Source organism: Triticum dicoccoides, chromosome 3A (assembly GCF_002162155.2).
Source record: "Triticum dicoccoides isolate Atlit2015 ecotype Zavitan chromosome 3A, WEW_v2.0, whole genome shotgun sequence".
Lineage (NCBI taxonomy): Eukaryota > Viridiplantae > Streptophyta > Magnoliopsida > Poales > Poaceae > Triticum > Triticum dicoccoides.
In genome coordinates, this window is record NC_041384.1 from 600,120,095 (window position 1) to 600,138,251 (window position 18,157).

Sequence of the window (18,157 nt, forward strand, 5' to 3'; positions counted from 1 at the left end):
TTTTTATAGTCAAAGCTCTTAACAATATTTTTTTAGCATGATAATTTTGTTGATAACTTTGTTATCTTCATAGTTACCATCTTCATTAATGATTCATGACGATGTTGATTTCTTGCATTATGTGGATAACCAAGTTGGCGATAAGCTGTCAAATAATTTGAATACAAGCTGGTAACTAAAGTTATTTTTTAGCTGTTAACTTCTGTCAATATAAGCTGGTAACTAATGTTATTTTTAGCTGTTGTATGCAAATGTAATCTGATAACTAATGTTAATATAAGCTGGTAACTAATGTTTTTATAAGCTGGTGATGTCCATGTTTATTTTTCTTTGTGTGCAGCAAGAAGACCAAGATTACTGTGAGGAAGGTTAGGAAGTCTTCTAAAGTTGCAGCTACAACTAGGTCTTCTCCTCGTTTTGCTCCCAAGGATGCGAAAGATGATTTTAAAGACTCCCCCATGGTCAGTTCTCCAATAGCTGTTGTGCAAGATAATGCCCCTGCGAGGAATTCACCAGATGCTGGTTTTGGAGCTGTGGATGAGCTCGCGGCAGCAGCCACTATTACTCAAGTGGTAGAAGAAATTGTCAATGTTGTTATTGGCACTGAAGCTGAAACTTCTGCTGATCAACCTAAAGGAATTGCTCCTCCAATGAGCGATGTTGTAGCTGAAATTCTGCTGATCAACCTCAAGGAATTGCTCCTTCAACGAGCGCTGCCGTAGCTGAAACTTCTGCCGATCAAGTTCAAGGAATTGCTCCTCCAATGACCGCTGCTGCAGCTGAGGATAACCAAGCTTCTGTCAAAATACCATGTGTTGTTCAAGGTCAAGTTGAATCTTCCCAATTCAATGTGGTAGAACCAGTTGAAACTGAAGATGCAGTGTTTGTTGAAGCTCAACCTGGGGATGACCAAGTCGCCGCCCAAGAATTCAGCATTAATGCAGATGTAGAAGATGTTGTTGCTCATAGGGCCTACTGGGATTTCACCCCACCATCTTGCTCTCTTGGCCTAGATTTTGGCCCCACACCGCCCGGACCAGATATTATTACGACTACCGCATTCCCTGTTGCAGTACCAACACCGCCCCCAGCGGTTGTTTCAAGAACTCAAGCACCAGCAGTGGCCCCAGCGGTTAACAATGCTCCCCAAGACCGAGCAGCAGCACCCCCAATTGATCATATGGCGGCAGCACCACGAGATTTAAAGAATGCAGAAGATAATCCTATTGACTCCAATCCGTTTTCAGGCTCTGAGCCTGCTGACCTTGGTAAGTGAAGGCATATACGTGTCTTCGCTTTATCACAAAAGAGTGATGGGATGGATGTCTGCTTTTCAAAGACCTTTTTTATGCTTTTAGTTTGATCCTTGTGTGTATATTTATGCTCTTTTTATCCTATGTATGGACAACCTCCCCCCCTCTCACATGTAATGACTTATGCTTTTGTGTGTGTGCTATGTAATGAACTATGTGTTTTCGTTTCACATTTGCGCTCCTTTATTTTTTTATGTTTTCTGGTGTGTGGATGTATTTTACATGATTATTATTGTTCGTTTTTCCTGGTTCGTGGTAACTTTTACTAACATCCGATTGAGAACTATTTGCTAACTAGTTAATTAAATGGTAACATTTGTGATCATACCCTGATAACTTCTGCTATCACCATGCTGATAACTTCAACCCTTTGTGTGGTAACTTCTGCTATCACCATGCTAACATCTGACTGATAATTGTAGCGCTCTACTTTTAACTGATAAATACATCGCTCTACATGAAAGATTTTTGTACCTTGTTTTCCAGCTTACCATTTTATGGTATGGTAACTTTCACCATGATAACTTTTTGCGAATGTTGTGCTAGTATTTTTTTGTTCTAACTAGATACCTACATGTTTTCATTTTTTTTTGCTAACTAGTTACTTAAATGGTAACATGTGTGATCATACCTTGATAACTTCTGCTATCACCATGCTGATAACTCCAACCCTTTTGTTTCCTTTATTGATGTTGTAAATACACCCTTCCCCTTCCTTTCCCTGCATGCACAGACAAACCATTCTAATACATTTATGCTGCCCCTTTAACTATCCTGACCCCCTCATTTTCTTCCCTTTTTCTCTCTACAGTAATTATATCATCATTCTGTACTATCTATCACTTTTTTCTTTAGTTGTTTTTCCACATATTTGACATTCCTTTTGTCAGTTCACAAACTGACCTGATCGCAACTTTTTGAAGAGCGTCGATTTCGAGTTTATGATGCGGATGTTGAAGACGACGATGTAATTATGTGGGTTGAAGAAGTTGAACATGCCACTATTAGAGCAAAAGCAAATTATGGTTCTGTAAAAGGTACTGATAGGAAGATTTTATTTAACAAACTTTTTCCTACTGCCAACCTTGATAACACCATTATCTTCATGTTGATAATTTACTGTTCTAAACTCTGATAACTTCTTTTTCTTTTTTGTTTCCCCATAATATTTCTTTCCATCATTCCCAACTCTGATAACTCCCTTCACTTTTCTTCTAGACCACCCCACCAGCCTTGAATTCGCTACACCAGTTATTCAACCTCCCTATGGTAATCATTCGGCTAGTGTGACTCCTAAATCGTACATTTGGTAAGTTAGGGTAAGCCGCCCATCGCAGTTCCTTCTGCCTCCATATTGTGGCCTCACAGCATCTGCACTTGAAGAGGTTATTTACGCGGAAGTTATCAAGCACACCACTGATTCAGTTGACTCCAACATAAAACAGTAATGACATTTACTGTTATCTTTTTCTCTAGTATTTTAACCCCTCACCGGCAAAACATTGCTTATATACTTTTTTTCTTTGTTTGCTTTTCAGTATTAGGGTTATTGACATCGATGGGCGGTGGGTCACATTGGAGGAGCTCGCTAATAGTGTGATAGAAGGTGGTCAAGTTTCAAATAATATTGCAGAGCTCCACATCCGAACTCTTTCTGATTCTGTACCCCCAGGGAAGATCATCTTTCCATGGTTGCTGTCAGTATATCTTCTCATACATGATATGTCGAGCAAGTTCCTAATCAAACATTTCCGTCGTGATGCAAACTACATACTTAGTCACCAAAATCAGGTACAATTTTTTACGTAAACTACATACTTTTCTTCTTTTAAATTGTACAAGCTGTTTTTTAGTTGGTCTAACAGGCAATTTTACCAGGCTCTTATTTTGGTTTTGTCAGACATCGTACCATTAAAGAATTTTAGCTGGTACCTAGTTATGTTACTTTTCTGTGGTAACTTTCATGTATGCCTACTGGTAACATATGTTGTCAGTGTCCTGATAACTTTGCCTTTTTAACTGTAAATGCATTGATAAATTCTTGTGTTCATGTGTTCACATTTTTCCTTTCTATGGTAACTTTCATGTATGCCTACTGGTAACATATGTTGTCAGTGTCCTGATAACTTTGCTTTATTAACTGTAAATGCATTGATAACTTCATAACTTCTTGTGTTCAAGTGTTCACATTTTTTAACACCTACTGTTTCCAAAATTGCAAAATTTGGGACGTCTACCAAAGGACGGGCATTGGTATGTCTTGTGCCTTAATCCCAAGGCAAAACGATTTGAAGTTCTTGATTCTCTTCGTCCATAAGATAGCCCTTCGCTCATCACGCATGCGACGAAGCTTATGAATGGCATTAAAAAATCCTGGTTGATTGCGTACAGGGACTCGAGTAAGCAGATCCAAGACTATGATTTGCTGTACATCGATGTGTTCAAACAGGACAATGGGTTAGTTTTTTTGGCTAGTACCCCATCATTTTTTTTCAACTAAATACCCGGTAACTTAGTAGTGTAGCATTTTAAAAGTTCGTTCACCTTTTTGCTTATCTTATTTTGCTTTTTAACACATTTTTTATTTTTTTTCCTTACAGCACTGATTGCGGTTTTTTCGCGTTCAAGATCTTGGAGTTCTGGGATGGTAAAAATATCCCGACAATAACTAAGGAGCAGATCCCGGCGCTGAGGAAGATATTGACAAGCATGTGGCTGGACCATCCTCTTAACAAATGCACGCAATGGCGCTATCACTTGTTCAATAAGGAGTAATTGATGTGAGAAATTTGCACCAATATAAGTTTTATGTTTAAGAACGATGATAGTTTTATACATTTTTTCTGGGCTGATTACTATCTTTTTTATACATTTTTTGTTAATAATTATGATGAGAAAATTCCTTATTTGACACTATCTTAAAATCTGCTTCCTTATTTGACACTGGAAAAGTTTTTCTTTCCTATTTGACACAAGTTCTAAATTTTATTCCCTATATGACATTTCCGTCCATTTTGAGCTTAAATGGCACGTGAAAAGACTCTTTTGCTCCTCATGTGGTATGTGTGTGGGGGGCAATAGCGCGCACACGCATCATCAGTGCGAGGGTAGGAGCACACACGCAGCAACACATGCACATGCACCAACACACACGCACGCACACACACAGACGCAACAACACGCACGCGTGCGTGCACACACACGCGCACACACACGCAACAACACACATACACGCGCGCACACACACGCAACAACACACACGCACGCAGCACACACACATACACACAAACACAGCAGTAGCAGCACACACGCAGGCAGCACATAGGCACGCAACAGCACACGCACACACACGCGTGCGCGCACATACACACGCAGTAGCAAACACATACGCAGCAGCACACATGCACACACACATGCAGCAGGAGCAGCACACATGTGCGCGTGCACCCACACACGCAACAGCACACACACGCGCGCACGCACGTACACACACAGTAGCAAACACACACGCAGCAACACACATGCACACACACATGCAGCAGCAGCACACATGTGCGCGTGCACCCACACACGCAACAGCACACACGCGCGCGCATACACATACCGTATGAGGGGCAAAATGGACGGAAGTGTCGTGTAGGGAATAAAATTTAGGAATAGTGTCAAATAGGGAAGAATTTTTTTTCCAGTGTCAAATAAGGAACCAGATTTTAAGACAGTGTCAAATAAGGAATTTTCTCAATTATGATAGTCAATGCCGATAACATACTATAATAGGTGCTGATAACTTTCTTTTTCATTGCGTCATAACATTTTGCTCACAAATAAAGAACGATAACTAATCTCATTCTCATTTCTGAAAATCCCCATTACATTCTGGACGATAACTTACATGCTTCAGTGCTGATAACTTTTCATTACATGGTGTCTCGACACCATTTTACACAATAAAATGGGTAAAATTGATAAGTAAAATCTCTAACTTGCATTTCAATGCCCATCTAACTTGCATTTCTCAGTGCAGGATGGGTGAGGTACATTTGCGTTTATCATGATCTGTCGACCCGCGTGACAGGAATGGGTACACTTCCTCTTTTTTTGGCTTTGCAATGTCAAATGGGTGCTGGAATCTTTTCTCTCTCGGACGCCCTTTCGTAGTAGACTTTGGTGGGTCTAGTATCACTCTTGTGTTTGATGATTGGGATCCCTCGGCATGTGAGCCCTGGAACTGGAAAATAATGCCAGACACATGCGTGACAGGAATGCTTCCTTGATGCGCTACTGGGACACCTTCAGGGGCACTAGTCCCTGGTGAAGAAAACATTTGTGCTTCTTTTCCCTCATCTTTTTCCTTTCTTGCTTTCTTTAGCTGCCTCTTTTTTAGTGCATCCATGTCGTTTCTGAAAGCATTAACATGTTTCCTTGCCAATGCCATCCCTTCATCAGTAGTGCAAGCGTCTTTTGCTTGTTCCTTGAAATCATTCAGAATAGATGTATATCTTATGATATTTTTTCCTTCCTCTGTCATACCCTTCTTAATTGTTGGCCGTTGGTAATCAGGCTGAACAAGATCCTCTTCTGGATCCCATGTCCACCTATCCAGGATATACCTCCTTGGTATCTCGTAGACTCCAATATGTTCCATTACTCGTAGTATGTGTGCACATAATAGCCCATCGCGATCAAATTTGCAGCAAGTGCATGAGTATACCCCTTCATCCTTGTTCGCCTGCACATGGTAGTCCCTATCCCCATACTTTGGTAGTATGCCTCGGAGCGACCACATCCTGAATGTTCCATCTTGCAAAGTGTCACATCCGTAAGCAGTCTTTAGCTTCATCTCTACCTGGAACTTGGAGAACAGATTTTGTGTGTATATCCCTCGCATTTGTAACTCGATTGGGTTCAACGAATACATGTCTGCCTCTTTGTAAATTGTGTCCACTTGCTCTTTCGCCACAGCCACCATTACTTTCTCCTGGATTGCAGTGTATTGAGTTGCGAATTCAATCAATGAGTTGTTGGGGTTCACGTACTTCTTGAGCACAACATTGAATCCCTCGCTCCTTGCAGTTGTCTGCAAGAATGGAAAGAAATGCTTCATGTAGTACACTGGGGCCCAACATTTCATATTTTCCCACATCCATTGAAAATGTTCGTTTTCGATCTGGCCATATTCATCCATCATTGCCCACCATTTGTTTTCAAACTCTTCCTCTATGATACACAAAACATGAGACAATTACAACATCATACACAATCATTGGTAATTAAAGTACAAGTATGCAGGTAACTTTTCTTAGTTGTTAGATGGTAACTTTATTGAACAGTTTTTCCAGATCTGGTAACTTTTCTAAACCACAAGTTGGTATCAACATATGTAACTGCCCCTGGTAATATAGCCAACAAGATCATGGTAACTTGTGTAGACCCACACATGGTAACTTGTGCATCACATATATTTATATGGCTTCTCAAGTTTGCTGCATGGTAATTAAAATGGGTCAACATATTAGGTACGTACCAGTCAAGCTGTTGTCGACACAGTCTTTGAACGCTCTGTTTAGTGGTTTATCATCAGCCATAAGTTTTCCAAGTTTATCCTGCGCCTTCTCCATTATATGTCAGCGGCAATTTCTGTGTATTATGTTCAAGAAGACCTCGTCGATCGCACTCCTTATTGCAAAGTCCTGGTCTGTGATGATGTTTTTAGGGGCAACACCACCCATTGCATGGAGGAATGTGTTAAACAACCACACAAAGTTTTTCTTTAGTTCGTTTCGAACGAAGCCACACCCAAACTGGATGGATTGACCATGGTTATTAATTCCAATGAATGGTGCACACAGCATCTTGTACATGTTTGTCGTGTCAAACGACAAACAGTCATTATACTTTGCATATGCCCTGCGTGATGCGCCATCTATCCAGAACAAGTTCTCAACCCTGTCCTCATCATCAAGTTTGATTCTCCAGTAGAAATATGAATCTTTTGCCCTCATCTCTTGGAAGTATGCAATTGTGCTCCCAACGTCCTTGTGGCGGTGCTCTAAGTGGAACTTAGCTCATTGATTAGCAATGTCTTGTGTCGTGTAGGGTACGTCTTTAGCGCTCCCGTAGAACCATGACATCAGCTGCATCTGCCTCACAGTCTCAACGTTGCATCCGTGCAGAACCCTCAAGAAGTCCTGCTCCTCCTTCGGAATGTACCGATGTGATGATAAGAATTTTGTTAGGGAAGGCTTTTTGATCAGGGGGTGATTGTGGGTGTCCTCGAAACGGTCAACAGTCCACCATGCATCATCGTGGGATAGGTACATGTGCGCTTCACATTCAGTCCTAACAACTTTCTTTTTTCCCTCTTCTTAACAATGCTGGCTGGGTTTTCCACATCTTGCAGCTCATCCCTGTCCTTGTGCCGTTTGTCATATTTTGTACAAACTAGTAGCACCCTGCTTATAGTTCCATCAACCCTCTCTTTCTTGAATTGCTGCCTAATTGCAAAGCCAGTCCTGCGCGCGTAGGTGCTATAGTGGTCACGTGCGCTCTTCAGGGTGTCAAATTTTGTCCCTTGCAAAGGTGGCTTAGGTGTGGAATATGCCTCCATGTTGCTGCCTTCCATATCAGCATCGATCCCAGCAGATTCTGGAGTTGCTGGTTCGCTTATTGTCTGCTCTCCAAGGCTCCCAGCTCCTGTGCTTGCATTTGTTCCAGCACTATGTGCACTTGTTCCACCACTGGGCAAGCTGTTGTTTGCGCTGATTGCCCGAGCACCTGCAATTTGGCCTGGTAGATTTAATGGAATATTACATGATAAATAACAGTTTTCCATCATGGTAGTTTTCCGAAGATTCAGTGAATGTATCTTTTTTTTTCTGCCTAAACAACCCTGGTAATTTGCATACTCTGAACCTGGTATTATGAGTGCACCAATGCTGGTAATTTACAAACCCACTTCAACAGTAAAGCATTTCTTTTCTATCTAAAAAACCCTGGTAATTTGCATCCTATGGACATGGTAATATGTGTGCACCAATGCTGGTAAGTTTTAAACCCACTTCAATAGTAAAGTATTCTTTATGCCTAAAAAACCCTGGTAATTTGCATTTTTTGGACCTGGTAATATGTGTGCACAAATGCTGGTAAATTTCAAACCCACTTCAATAGTAAAGTATAAGACTGGAATTTTCATTCCATGATGATATGTAAACAGTAATGTTGGTAATTTTACCTGTCCCCATGATGTTTGGGTATGCTGAATTGTTGCTTGTTGTGCGCGCTGCATCGCCTTCTTCATGCATTCTACCCCCTCCTTCATCCTCTGCATTATCTCCTCTACTAGCATCCATTTATCTACTCCTGCTTGATTTGTTTTTACGTTTGCACGTTAGTACACATTTACATGTGTTCACTCTTTTTTTGAAACTCATTGTTTTATTTTACTCTTTACACAGGTGTTTGAAGGCAAGAATCGCAGGGGTGATTGGGAAGAACACTAAACAGGACAATTTACAGTACAACATGAGCATCTCCATTAAAAGGCAACACTTTTCTTTATCCAATGTTAGTACTTAGCTAAAGTGGATGATAACTTTTTCTATGTACAGATTGATAACTTGTTTACTTCATGCAGTATAACATTCTTGTAGACTGAAAAATGAACCTTTTTTGCAATGCATCTTCCATTGTATGAGAGAATGATTTTTGTGGTCAATAAAGGCTCCTCTCTCCTTTATTTGTCTTTATTTTTCCATGGTAGAACACAAAATCTGTGTTTAGTGTAGCAGGGGAATGTGGTATTTTTTGGGTACTCTGTTTTGTTGCATAAAGTTGGTAACAAAAACTACGGGGGGGTGGTAATTTTGCAATTAGTTGGTTGGTAAGTCACTGCAATATGCAAAATTATGAGAGAAGTCTGCTTATTCTGTTTTCTAGAGGTGAAAGGATGGTAATTTTTGTACAGATTAGGAGGGGGGTGGGGTGGCGGTGGGGTAAGTATTTGTATTAAGCAGATTTTTTTGGAGATTTTGAATGAGTCTTTGATTCTTACCAGGGTGAGGTGATGTTGCCTGGTGATTTCTTCGCCGTATCCCTGGTAATTTCCACCGCTTCCCTGATGATCTGCTCTTGTTTGATCCAGATCTGGAGGAGGGGTAGGTCTTTGGTGTTGATTTTGAGCAGCTGTGTAGCGGGGAGGGGCGTGTGGGTGGTGGGGAGGGTGAGAGAGGGTATACTTGCGTGGGAGGTAAGGGTGTGGGGGAAAGTTGCGATTCTGTTGGGCCTTGTAGAACGATTGGCCTGGTTAGCTGGCGGGGTGGTCGGCCTGGTTAGCTGGCGGGGTGGTTGGCCTGGTTAGCTGGCGGGCTGGTTGGCCTGGTTAGCTGGCGGGTGATCGACAGGTAAGGTAAATTTCCTATCGGGCACACTGTTGCCAAATATCGCTGTCCATACGTTTTAATACCTCGTGCCTTGATTAATCATTAAGTTGTAGTACTAGTATTTACATAAAGTGTTCAAAGAAAAGCAGTAAAAGGACCCTGTGCAATCAAACATGCTACACAGGTGTCTGGTACGGGCCTGCAACTTCTTCAACACATAACTCTCTTTAGAATCTTAAACTACAATCTTTTTTTTGCGGAATCTTAAACTACAATCTCAGAAAAGAACTCGACCACAGATTCTAGGAGAAGCAGATTCTAGAATTTTTTTTCCAGAATTTTGATTCTATAGAATCTTGCGCGAAAAGAACTGGCCCTATGTGCGGGATGATGTTTTTTTTTGGATGATGTTGGATGGCAGAGTAAGATCCACACGCGTTGAAGATGCCCTGACACAGTGACACTGGCATAACGAGAGAGATGCACCGGTGCACACACGCCGCACGGTGGCCTGGTACTAGCACACTGCGGCGCACCACACCACACCGTGCACGCTGCAGTTTCGGCCACGGGAAAACGTTTGGATGGAGGCGCTGGGCCTCCTGGGCCGCGCGTGCCGCCTCGGCCACTTCCGCCGCCGCAGCACGGCCACTCCTCCCCCTCCCCCTCCTCGCAGCAACAGCAAGCGCTGCAGAGCCGTGCGCGCCGGAGCCAGAGCCGCCTCGTCGTCGGCGCCGCGGGCGATGGAAGCCAAGCGGGAGGAGCCGAGGGTGGTGACGCTGCGGCCGGTGGAGGCCACGCCGGAGTCCTTCGCGCCCTTCGGGCAGGTCATCGCCGCCTCCCCCGACGGCGACCAGTTCGGCCCCCACGACGCCCAGCTCGACCTCAGCCGCGGCATCCCCAGGTTCGATTCTCCACATACTAGCACCACCAACCAATCATCCTCTCCTACCTGAACTAGACTCAAGATTCTGAAATTTTATTCTCCCCTCTCCATCTTGCCAGGTTCTACATCATGAGATTGGAGAGCAGGCCGCTCAAGTTCTCGTCCATCACCCACCACGCCAGCGTCACGCAGTGCCTGGGCTCCATCGGCGGCCAGGACTGGTACCTCGGCGTGGCCAAGCCTTCCATCGTTGACGGGGCGACGGAGCAGAGTGGTGGCGGGAGTGCCGTGCAGTCGCGCGCTGGGCATTTCTATCTGCCCCCGGACCCGTCCGAGGTCTGCGTCTTCCGTGTCTCCGGTCCGAAATTTCTCAAGCTGCACGCCGGGACCTGGCACGCCGGGCCGCTGTTCAAGGCAGACGCCGTGGATTTCTATAATCTAGAGCTGAGCAACACCAATGTGAGTGCTATCTGCTATGTCATTGTGCTATTATTAGTTCATTATTAGTACTGCATTTAGTGCATCTGGGAAACAATCGTTCAATCTGGCTTCTAACAAATTCCTCTAGCTAGTTTTGTCTAGCTTTGCAGTTGCAGTGTCATTGTTGGTTGGAATAAAATTGAACTTGTTCGTTTCGTGTGTCTTCTTAGAGCAGTAGAGCCTGACATATCACCGGTCTTAATTTTGAAATGCAATAGAAATCACAGACTCACAGTGCTAAGATAAAAGTTCCTTTTGAAGTAGCTTCTATGGTACTACCTCTGTCCCTTAATATAAGACGTTTTTGCAGTTCAATTTGAACTGCAAAATAATTGAACTGCAAAAACGTCTTATATTAAGGGACGCAGGGAGTACTACTGTAGACGATACTGAAGTTGCTGCTTCAATTTTCAGAAATTTCGTGAGGTAGACTATGATATACGAATTATTGTGCATTTTTCACACTTTGCACACAAGTACGTTACCTAAGGTTTTACTAATTTCAGAGAGTTTGTCAGACAGTTCTTGATGAATTCACAATTATGTACGCATTTCAATCATAAAGCTTTCATTTAGTCCATGGGCTACTGCTACCCACTGTGGTATATTCAGCCTGTCTTAAGTGGACTATTGTGAGCTGGAGTTGGAAAACTTCCAATCTTTCTTATACTGCTATTGGTTGTAGAGTCGGAAGCCTATTAAAACTATTGCTGTTGCGTCATTATCCTATGGAAGTGCATCATTCATTCGCTGGAGTTGGAAACCAACCTGTCCTATCATGTCCTAGATTGAATAGTCTAAAGTGCAGTTGAAAGCTCGATGTACTCCATCCAGATTTTTCTAATGGAAGAAATGTTGTGCACACAATCTAAAAGGGCTCGGCTATCCTTTAGAGTTTAGTTCAAGCCCACTATGTTGTAGTATCAAAAAGAATTCAGCCATGTAGTTGATTACATCTCCCTTACCAGAAGTTAATTATACACATCAACTCTTAAGTTTATCATCTCGTCTGGGTATGAAATTATAAAATTGTGTTGTTACTTTAACCTGGAGCTGAGCAACACCAATGTGAGTGCCGTACTGCCATGTCGTTGCAGTATTATAAGTTCATTACTACATTTAGTTTGTCTGGAAAACAGTTATTCCATCTGGCTTCTAACAAATCCAAGGTAGTTTTGTCTGGCTTTGCAGTTGCAGTGTCGTAGTTAGTTATAAAACTGGACTTCATAGCACCGACCTTAATTAGGAAAAGTGAGGGAAACCGCAATTCTAGGATAAGAGTTTCTTTTGAAGTAGCTTCTATGCTTCTGTGGACATACTGAAGTTGCTGCCTCCATTTTCAGAAGTTTCATGAGGCAGTTCAGTTGGGATATATGAACATTTTTGTATTTCACTACTGCGTTACCTAACTTCCAATTTCATATAGTTTGTCAGACAGTTCATGACCCGGCCCAATCCCATCCCGAGTAGCACAGTGCTACTGGTATGCACAGTGGTACATGCATCCTGTCTTAAGTAAACTTTTGTGAGCTGGAGTCGGAAAACTACCAGCCGATCTTATTTTGGTAGCGAGTCGAAAGCTTGATAGGAGTATTGTTTGCCTCGTCCATTAATTAAGGAGGAGTTTTACAGAGTTAATGCTACATGGTGATACAAGCATTACAGAGTTAATGCTACGCTTGATAGGAGTATTGTAGAAGTGCATCATTCATCTACTGGAGCTTGAAACCAACCCTGTCCCGCCCTGTCCTGTCCTAGATTGAATAGTCTAAGTAGAGTTGAAAGCCTGATGTACTCCATCCAGATTTTTCTACTGGAGGAAATGTTGTGCACCCAATCTAAAACAAGTGAGGAAATCCATCGGGTACCATTTAGGCCAAACTCAAAATGTTGGCACTAAAAAAGGTTGGTTCGTCCATGCAGTTGAGCACATCCCATCTTACTAGCGCTATTAATTATACGCATCAAGTCTAACTTTTATCATCTCATCTGTTTAGGATGTGAATTCATAAAATTATGTTGCTTCATCGTGCCATTCGCACCATTGCATTTAAATTAAAGCCGCGCTGCTGCTAGATGGTTTGCCATCCTTCCTGCCCTTGGTTTTTTTTACACATCTTTTTTTTTGCTGGTGGTTTTTCTGAGTCTAAGCCGAGGGCATTTGCTTCACTTGGCTGCACGGCAGTGGTTCCCATCTGACGATGCTTGTGGAATCTGCAGATCGTGGATCACACCACGCACTACTTCAAGAAGCACGACGGTGTAGCCTTTGTGATCGAGGACTGAGAGGCTGCGTCCTAGGCACAAAAGCTCGGCGCAGCGTGTGCCTCGCGGACGCTGTTCGTGCCATGTCTGTCTCTCCGTGTGATTGAACATCCAGTATGTATGTGTATGCAATAATGTACTATGCGTACTGCATGTCATTTGTACGTGCCTACGTACGCATCGGCCGCCTCCCTGGGCGTTTATTTGTGTCGTTGTTTCTGCTCTGCTGACACCCGGCGTTTGCCGCACGGCGCTGGAGATGCCCCTGACACTGACATAAAAAAGACAACGGCTTAACGGATTTTGCAAAGCTGCTACTGGCGTGTCGCGTCATGGTTGCACTTGTGTGCAGCTCCGCTCATCGGACTGGACGTGTGGACGGATTACGAGAGAGATGCACCAGAGCACCCACGCCGCACGGTGGCCTAGTACATTTTTTTAGGGTCACGATAGTAGTACTAGCACACTGCGGTGCAGCGAACCAATCTATGGTTAGAGCAACTCCAAAACGCCGACACAAACGGGCCTGGCGGACATCAACATTTGCTTTCACGTTTGGGTCGGCGCATGTGTCCAACGCTGGCCCGACTCATTTTAACGGCGAGCGAGAAAAATGGCCAACGCTGGCCAGACGGATAGAGTGTTGACTCACTCACGCACTCGTTCGGTCCATGAGTAGCGCTTGATGGGGGTAGGCTCCGGCTCAGCCTTGACAAGAGAAGGCGTGGCCACCGGCGGGCGCATGTGTCCAACGCTGGCCCGACTCATTTTGACGGCGAGCGAAAAAATGGCCAACGCTGGCCAGACGGACAGAGTGTTGACTCACTCACGCACTCGTTCGGTCCATGAGTAGCGCTTGATGGGGGTCGGCTCCGGCTCAGCCTTGACGAGGGAAGGCGTGGCCACCGGCGGCACGACCGATTGCCTGTCGCGGAGAGGGCCATGGCCTCCGCCATGGCCGCCTGGTACGCCGCCTCCTCTTCCTCTCGGCGATGCTCCTCCTCCTCGCTCTCTCGGAGGACGGCCGCCATGGCCGCCTGGTAGGCGGCCTCCGCCTCCTGGTCCTCGTCGCGGACGACAAGGGGGGAGGGAGGGGGCGGCGGTGACCTGCGGCCGACTTCACGGACGCTGCGCCGCCTGGCCTCCTCGTGCTCGAAGGAAAACCAATGAGCCCAGTTGGACGAGTCGAAGGCATACGTGATGTCGCCCCGCTGCTCCGGTGTCAGTTGTGCCCGCCGATGCTGCACCTCCTGTGTGTGCACCCTAGCCATCCGCGACGCCGACGGCACTGGGATACTCTCCGGATCCAGATGTCAGTCATGCGGCAGGGTGACGTCGGGGTACGGGAGAGGCACGCGGTGCTGCTAGTGCCACTCTGCCTGGTGCACTGGCATGTTGACGCACTGCCTCGACCGGCGAGCTGGCGCCGACGGAGGCAGGGGAAGCTAAGAGGGAGAAGGGATGGCGGGGGCCTTGCCCTTGGCTTTGCTGCTATCAATGCCGGAGAAGAGCCCCATCTGGCTTGACTAGGGTGGCTAGGGTTGTCGCCGACGGGGGAGCGAGATGGGGACGGGGAGTTTCTCTGGAAGCGGATGAGGACGACCCCCCCTCCCGCACGGTCGACTTAAAAAAGGACGACCCGTCATTGCTGACGTGTGGGCCTGAGGTGGGCGGTTGTCATAAATTAAGCTGACCATACTGGCCGCTGGGTAGTTGGACGACCGTCAGGTGGGGACGCCGCGGACACCGAGAAGGCTCGCGTGGCGTCCGCTTCGCGCCCGCGCCGACGCATTTCGGCTGCAAATGCGTCAGCGCAAATGCGATTTGGGTTTGGGTCGGTACGTTGCGCCTCTACTTTTGTCTGCGCCGACCCAAACAAACGCAAGTGGACGAAATGGGTCGCCCCGTTGGAGTTGTTCTTAGGATGGTTAGGTGGACAGTAGTATTCCCAACCCATCAGGCTTCAAATCCCGGTGCTCGCATTTATCCTGGATTTATTTCAGGATTTTCGGTGACACGCTTTCAGTGGGAGGAGACGTTCCCATCGACTACGATGCGTCTATGATGACTTCGTAAAATCTCTAGGGGCGTGTTTGGTTGCCGTGCGCTACAGTACCCGCATTGCATACGCTTCTCCACCCAACCTGACTATGCAAATGCAGCCTCAAATGCACCATCTGCATGTTGTTTTGTTGCCTGCATGCCTTCTTGCCTGCATCGGTAGAACCACACTGTCTGGTGTTTGGTTGTCTGCATGTTAGTGGACAAACTCAAGGCATGGTGTTTGGTTGTATGCAACGCCTGGTGTGTGGTAACCTCTTTGGCTAGTTGGTGAGGTTACCACCACACTTCGGCAGCACACATCATAAGCACAACAGAGTATAAACAGAGCATCAACTAGCATAATTCAGATATAAGCAATACCACACTTCATAACAGTTCAATGCATAAATCATAAACATGTTCAAAGCAGACTCGATAGTACGCTGGAAAGAGGTGGCCCGGCCCTACTCCTTGGCGGCGAAGGCTTCGTCGTGCTTCCCGCACTTGTTGACGACCTCAATGCCATCGTCGTCGAAGATGATGACCTTGAGGGTGTCGGGAGTGAGGAGCTTGAACGTCACCATGTAGCCGATCTTGATCTGATGAACGGTTGCGTAGGTGGCCCAACCCTGATCCAGGGTCACCCTGCCGTTCATCATCTTCATCGTCACCTTCCAGGAGCAGTCGGTGTTGTTCCTGAGCTTGAACTCCGTCGGCACCGCGACGAAGTGCTTGGTGAAGTCCAGGGGCATGGGGATGCACTCAAACTTCGGCGCAAGGATGACCTTGCAGAAGTGAGTTGGGCCATCCTCCTGATGGTAGTGGTCGTAGTTGCGGTGCTTGTTGCTGGGGGCTCCTCCATGCCCTCGTCGTCGCCACCCTCAGGCGTCTTCGGATCTTCCTCGGCAGTGGGCAGCAGCACAACCTCGTCAGGCATTGGGTGAAGGGGCTGCTTGCCCTTGTTGTCAACGGCCAGGAGCACCTCCGTGCCCATCTCATTGCTCTCCTCGATCTGCACATAATTCATGGAGTCACGCACAACACAGAGTTCATGGCTAATTGAAGAGCTTGTAGTTAAAACGACATGACTGTCACTCTCCTCCTCCTCTTCACCCTCCTATATTTACTCACCCTACCCACCACTACTTACCCACCCCCTCTCTTCTCTCACTATCAACCTTTCTCCTCCCCATCGCCATGAGCTCTAGCTCCAACTCCAACGCCAACCCCTTCCTTTGGGGTATTGGCTGGAGGGCCTTCTTCCTCGGGTGGACGGCTGGTGACCGGATCAAGTTCGAGAACACCATGGAGGTGTGCTCGAACTTCGGCTCCATGCCGGACATGCAGAAGGAATCTAATGCAGTGCTCATGAAGGCCAGTAAAGAAGAGCTGAAGACGCTGATTCCTGACCCAGCGAAGGGCGCGATGGCAGTTGACATCATTCGCTGCGCCATGAATCAGGCCGTCTTCGTCGATGCTAAACAGAGGAAGAAGTGGTGCAAGTACAAGACCTACTGGGCTCCTAATGATCATCGTCCCGCAGTGTACTGGGAGACGGCTATCGCGCCATCGGTGATCATCGGCGGGGAGCCTAAGGAGGAGGAAGAAGAAGCGGTGCAGATGCCAGCGAGGGCGCCGGAGCCAGGCCATCGTTCCTGGCAGACCGACCTCGACTCCATCGAGGACGATGACGATGACCCACCGGCCCACACAGCGATGAAGAAGAAGATGAAGGCCAGCGGCTCGACCAGCCGCTTTGCACGCCGGTGACGGCTACCACGGCCAGCCGGTGTCCGTTGTCCACCCCCTATCCCCCAATCACCCAATCCCCCTTCTGCATTCTGATCTTGCATGTATGAACTCGTATGAACTGCTATGAACTAGTATGAACTACCCCTATGCTTATCTACATATTCCCCATTCCCCTCCGCCATGGATCGAATCTATCGCTATGGATCGAATCTAGCGTGCATCTCCAAGAGAGAAAAGTCCTTACCGCCATTGATGGAGTCCGGTGGTCTTCTTCCTCTGCTCCGATCCGCCTGTTGGAAATATGCCCTAGAGGCAATAATAAAATGGTTATTATTATATTTCCTTGTTCATGATAATTGTCTATTGTTCATGCTATAATTGTATTAACCGAAAACCGTAATACATGTGTGAATACATATATCGTAATATGTCCCTAGTAAGCCTCTAGTTGACTAGCTCGTTGATCAATAGATGGTCATGGTTTCCTGACCATGGACATTGGATGTCATTGATAACGGGATCACATCATTAGGAGAATGATGTGATGGACAAGACCCAATCTTAAGCGTAGCACAAGATCGTGTAGTTCGTTTGCTAAAGCTTTTCTAATGTCAAGTATCATTTCCTTAGACCATGAGATTGTGCAACTCCCAGATACCGTAGGAATGCTTTGGGTGTACCAAACGTCACAACGTAACTGGGTGGCTATAAAGGTGCACTACAGGTATCTCCGAAAGTGTCTGTTGGGTTGGCACGAATCAAGACTGGGATTTGTCACTTCGTATGACCGAGAGGTATCTCTGGGCCCACTCGGCAATGCATCATCATAATGAGCTCAATGTGACTAAGGAGTTAGCCACATGATCATGCGTTACAGAACGAGTAAAGAGACTTGCCGGTAACGAGATTGAACGAGGTATTGGGATACCGACGATCGAATCTCGGGCAAGTAACATACCGATGGACAAAGGCAATTGTATACGTGATTGATTGAATCCCTGACATCGTGGTTCATTCGATGAGATCATCGTGGAACATGT

The 18,157-nt window shown here is 45.8% G+C and overlaps 1 protein-coding gene across 1 annotated transcript; it reads left to right on the forward strand.

Moving 5' to 3' along the window:
- The first annotated feature begins 10,238 nt into the window (after positions 1 to 10,238).
- On the forward strand, positions 10,239 to 13,539 carry LOC119269482. The gene is made up of 3 exons (XM_037551320.1): positions 10,239 to 10,595; positions 10,697 to 11,036; positions 13,278 to 13,539. Exons 1-3 carry the CDS (start codon positions 10,276 to 10,278, stop codon positions 13,341 to 13,343), a joined length of 726 nt encoding a protein of 241 aa, XP_037407217.1. The 5' UTR covers positions 10,239 to 10,275; the 3' UTR covers positions 13,344 to 13,539.
- Positions 13,540 to 18,157: the final 4,618 nt, after the last annotated feature.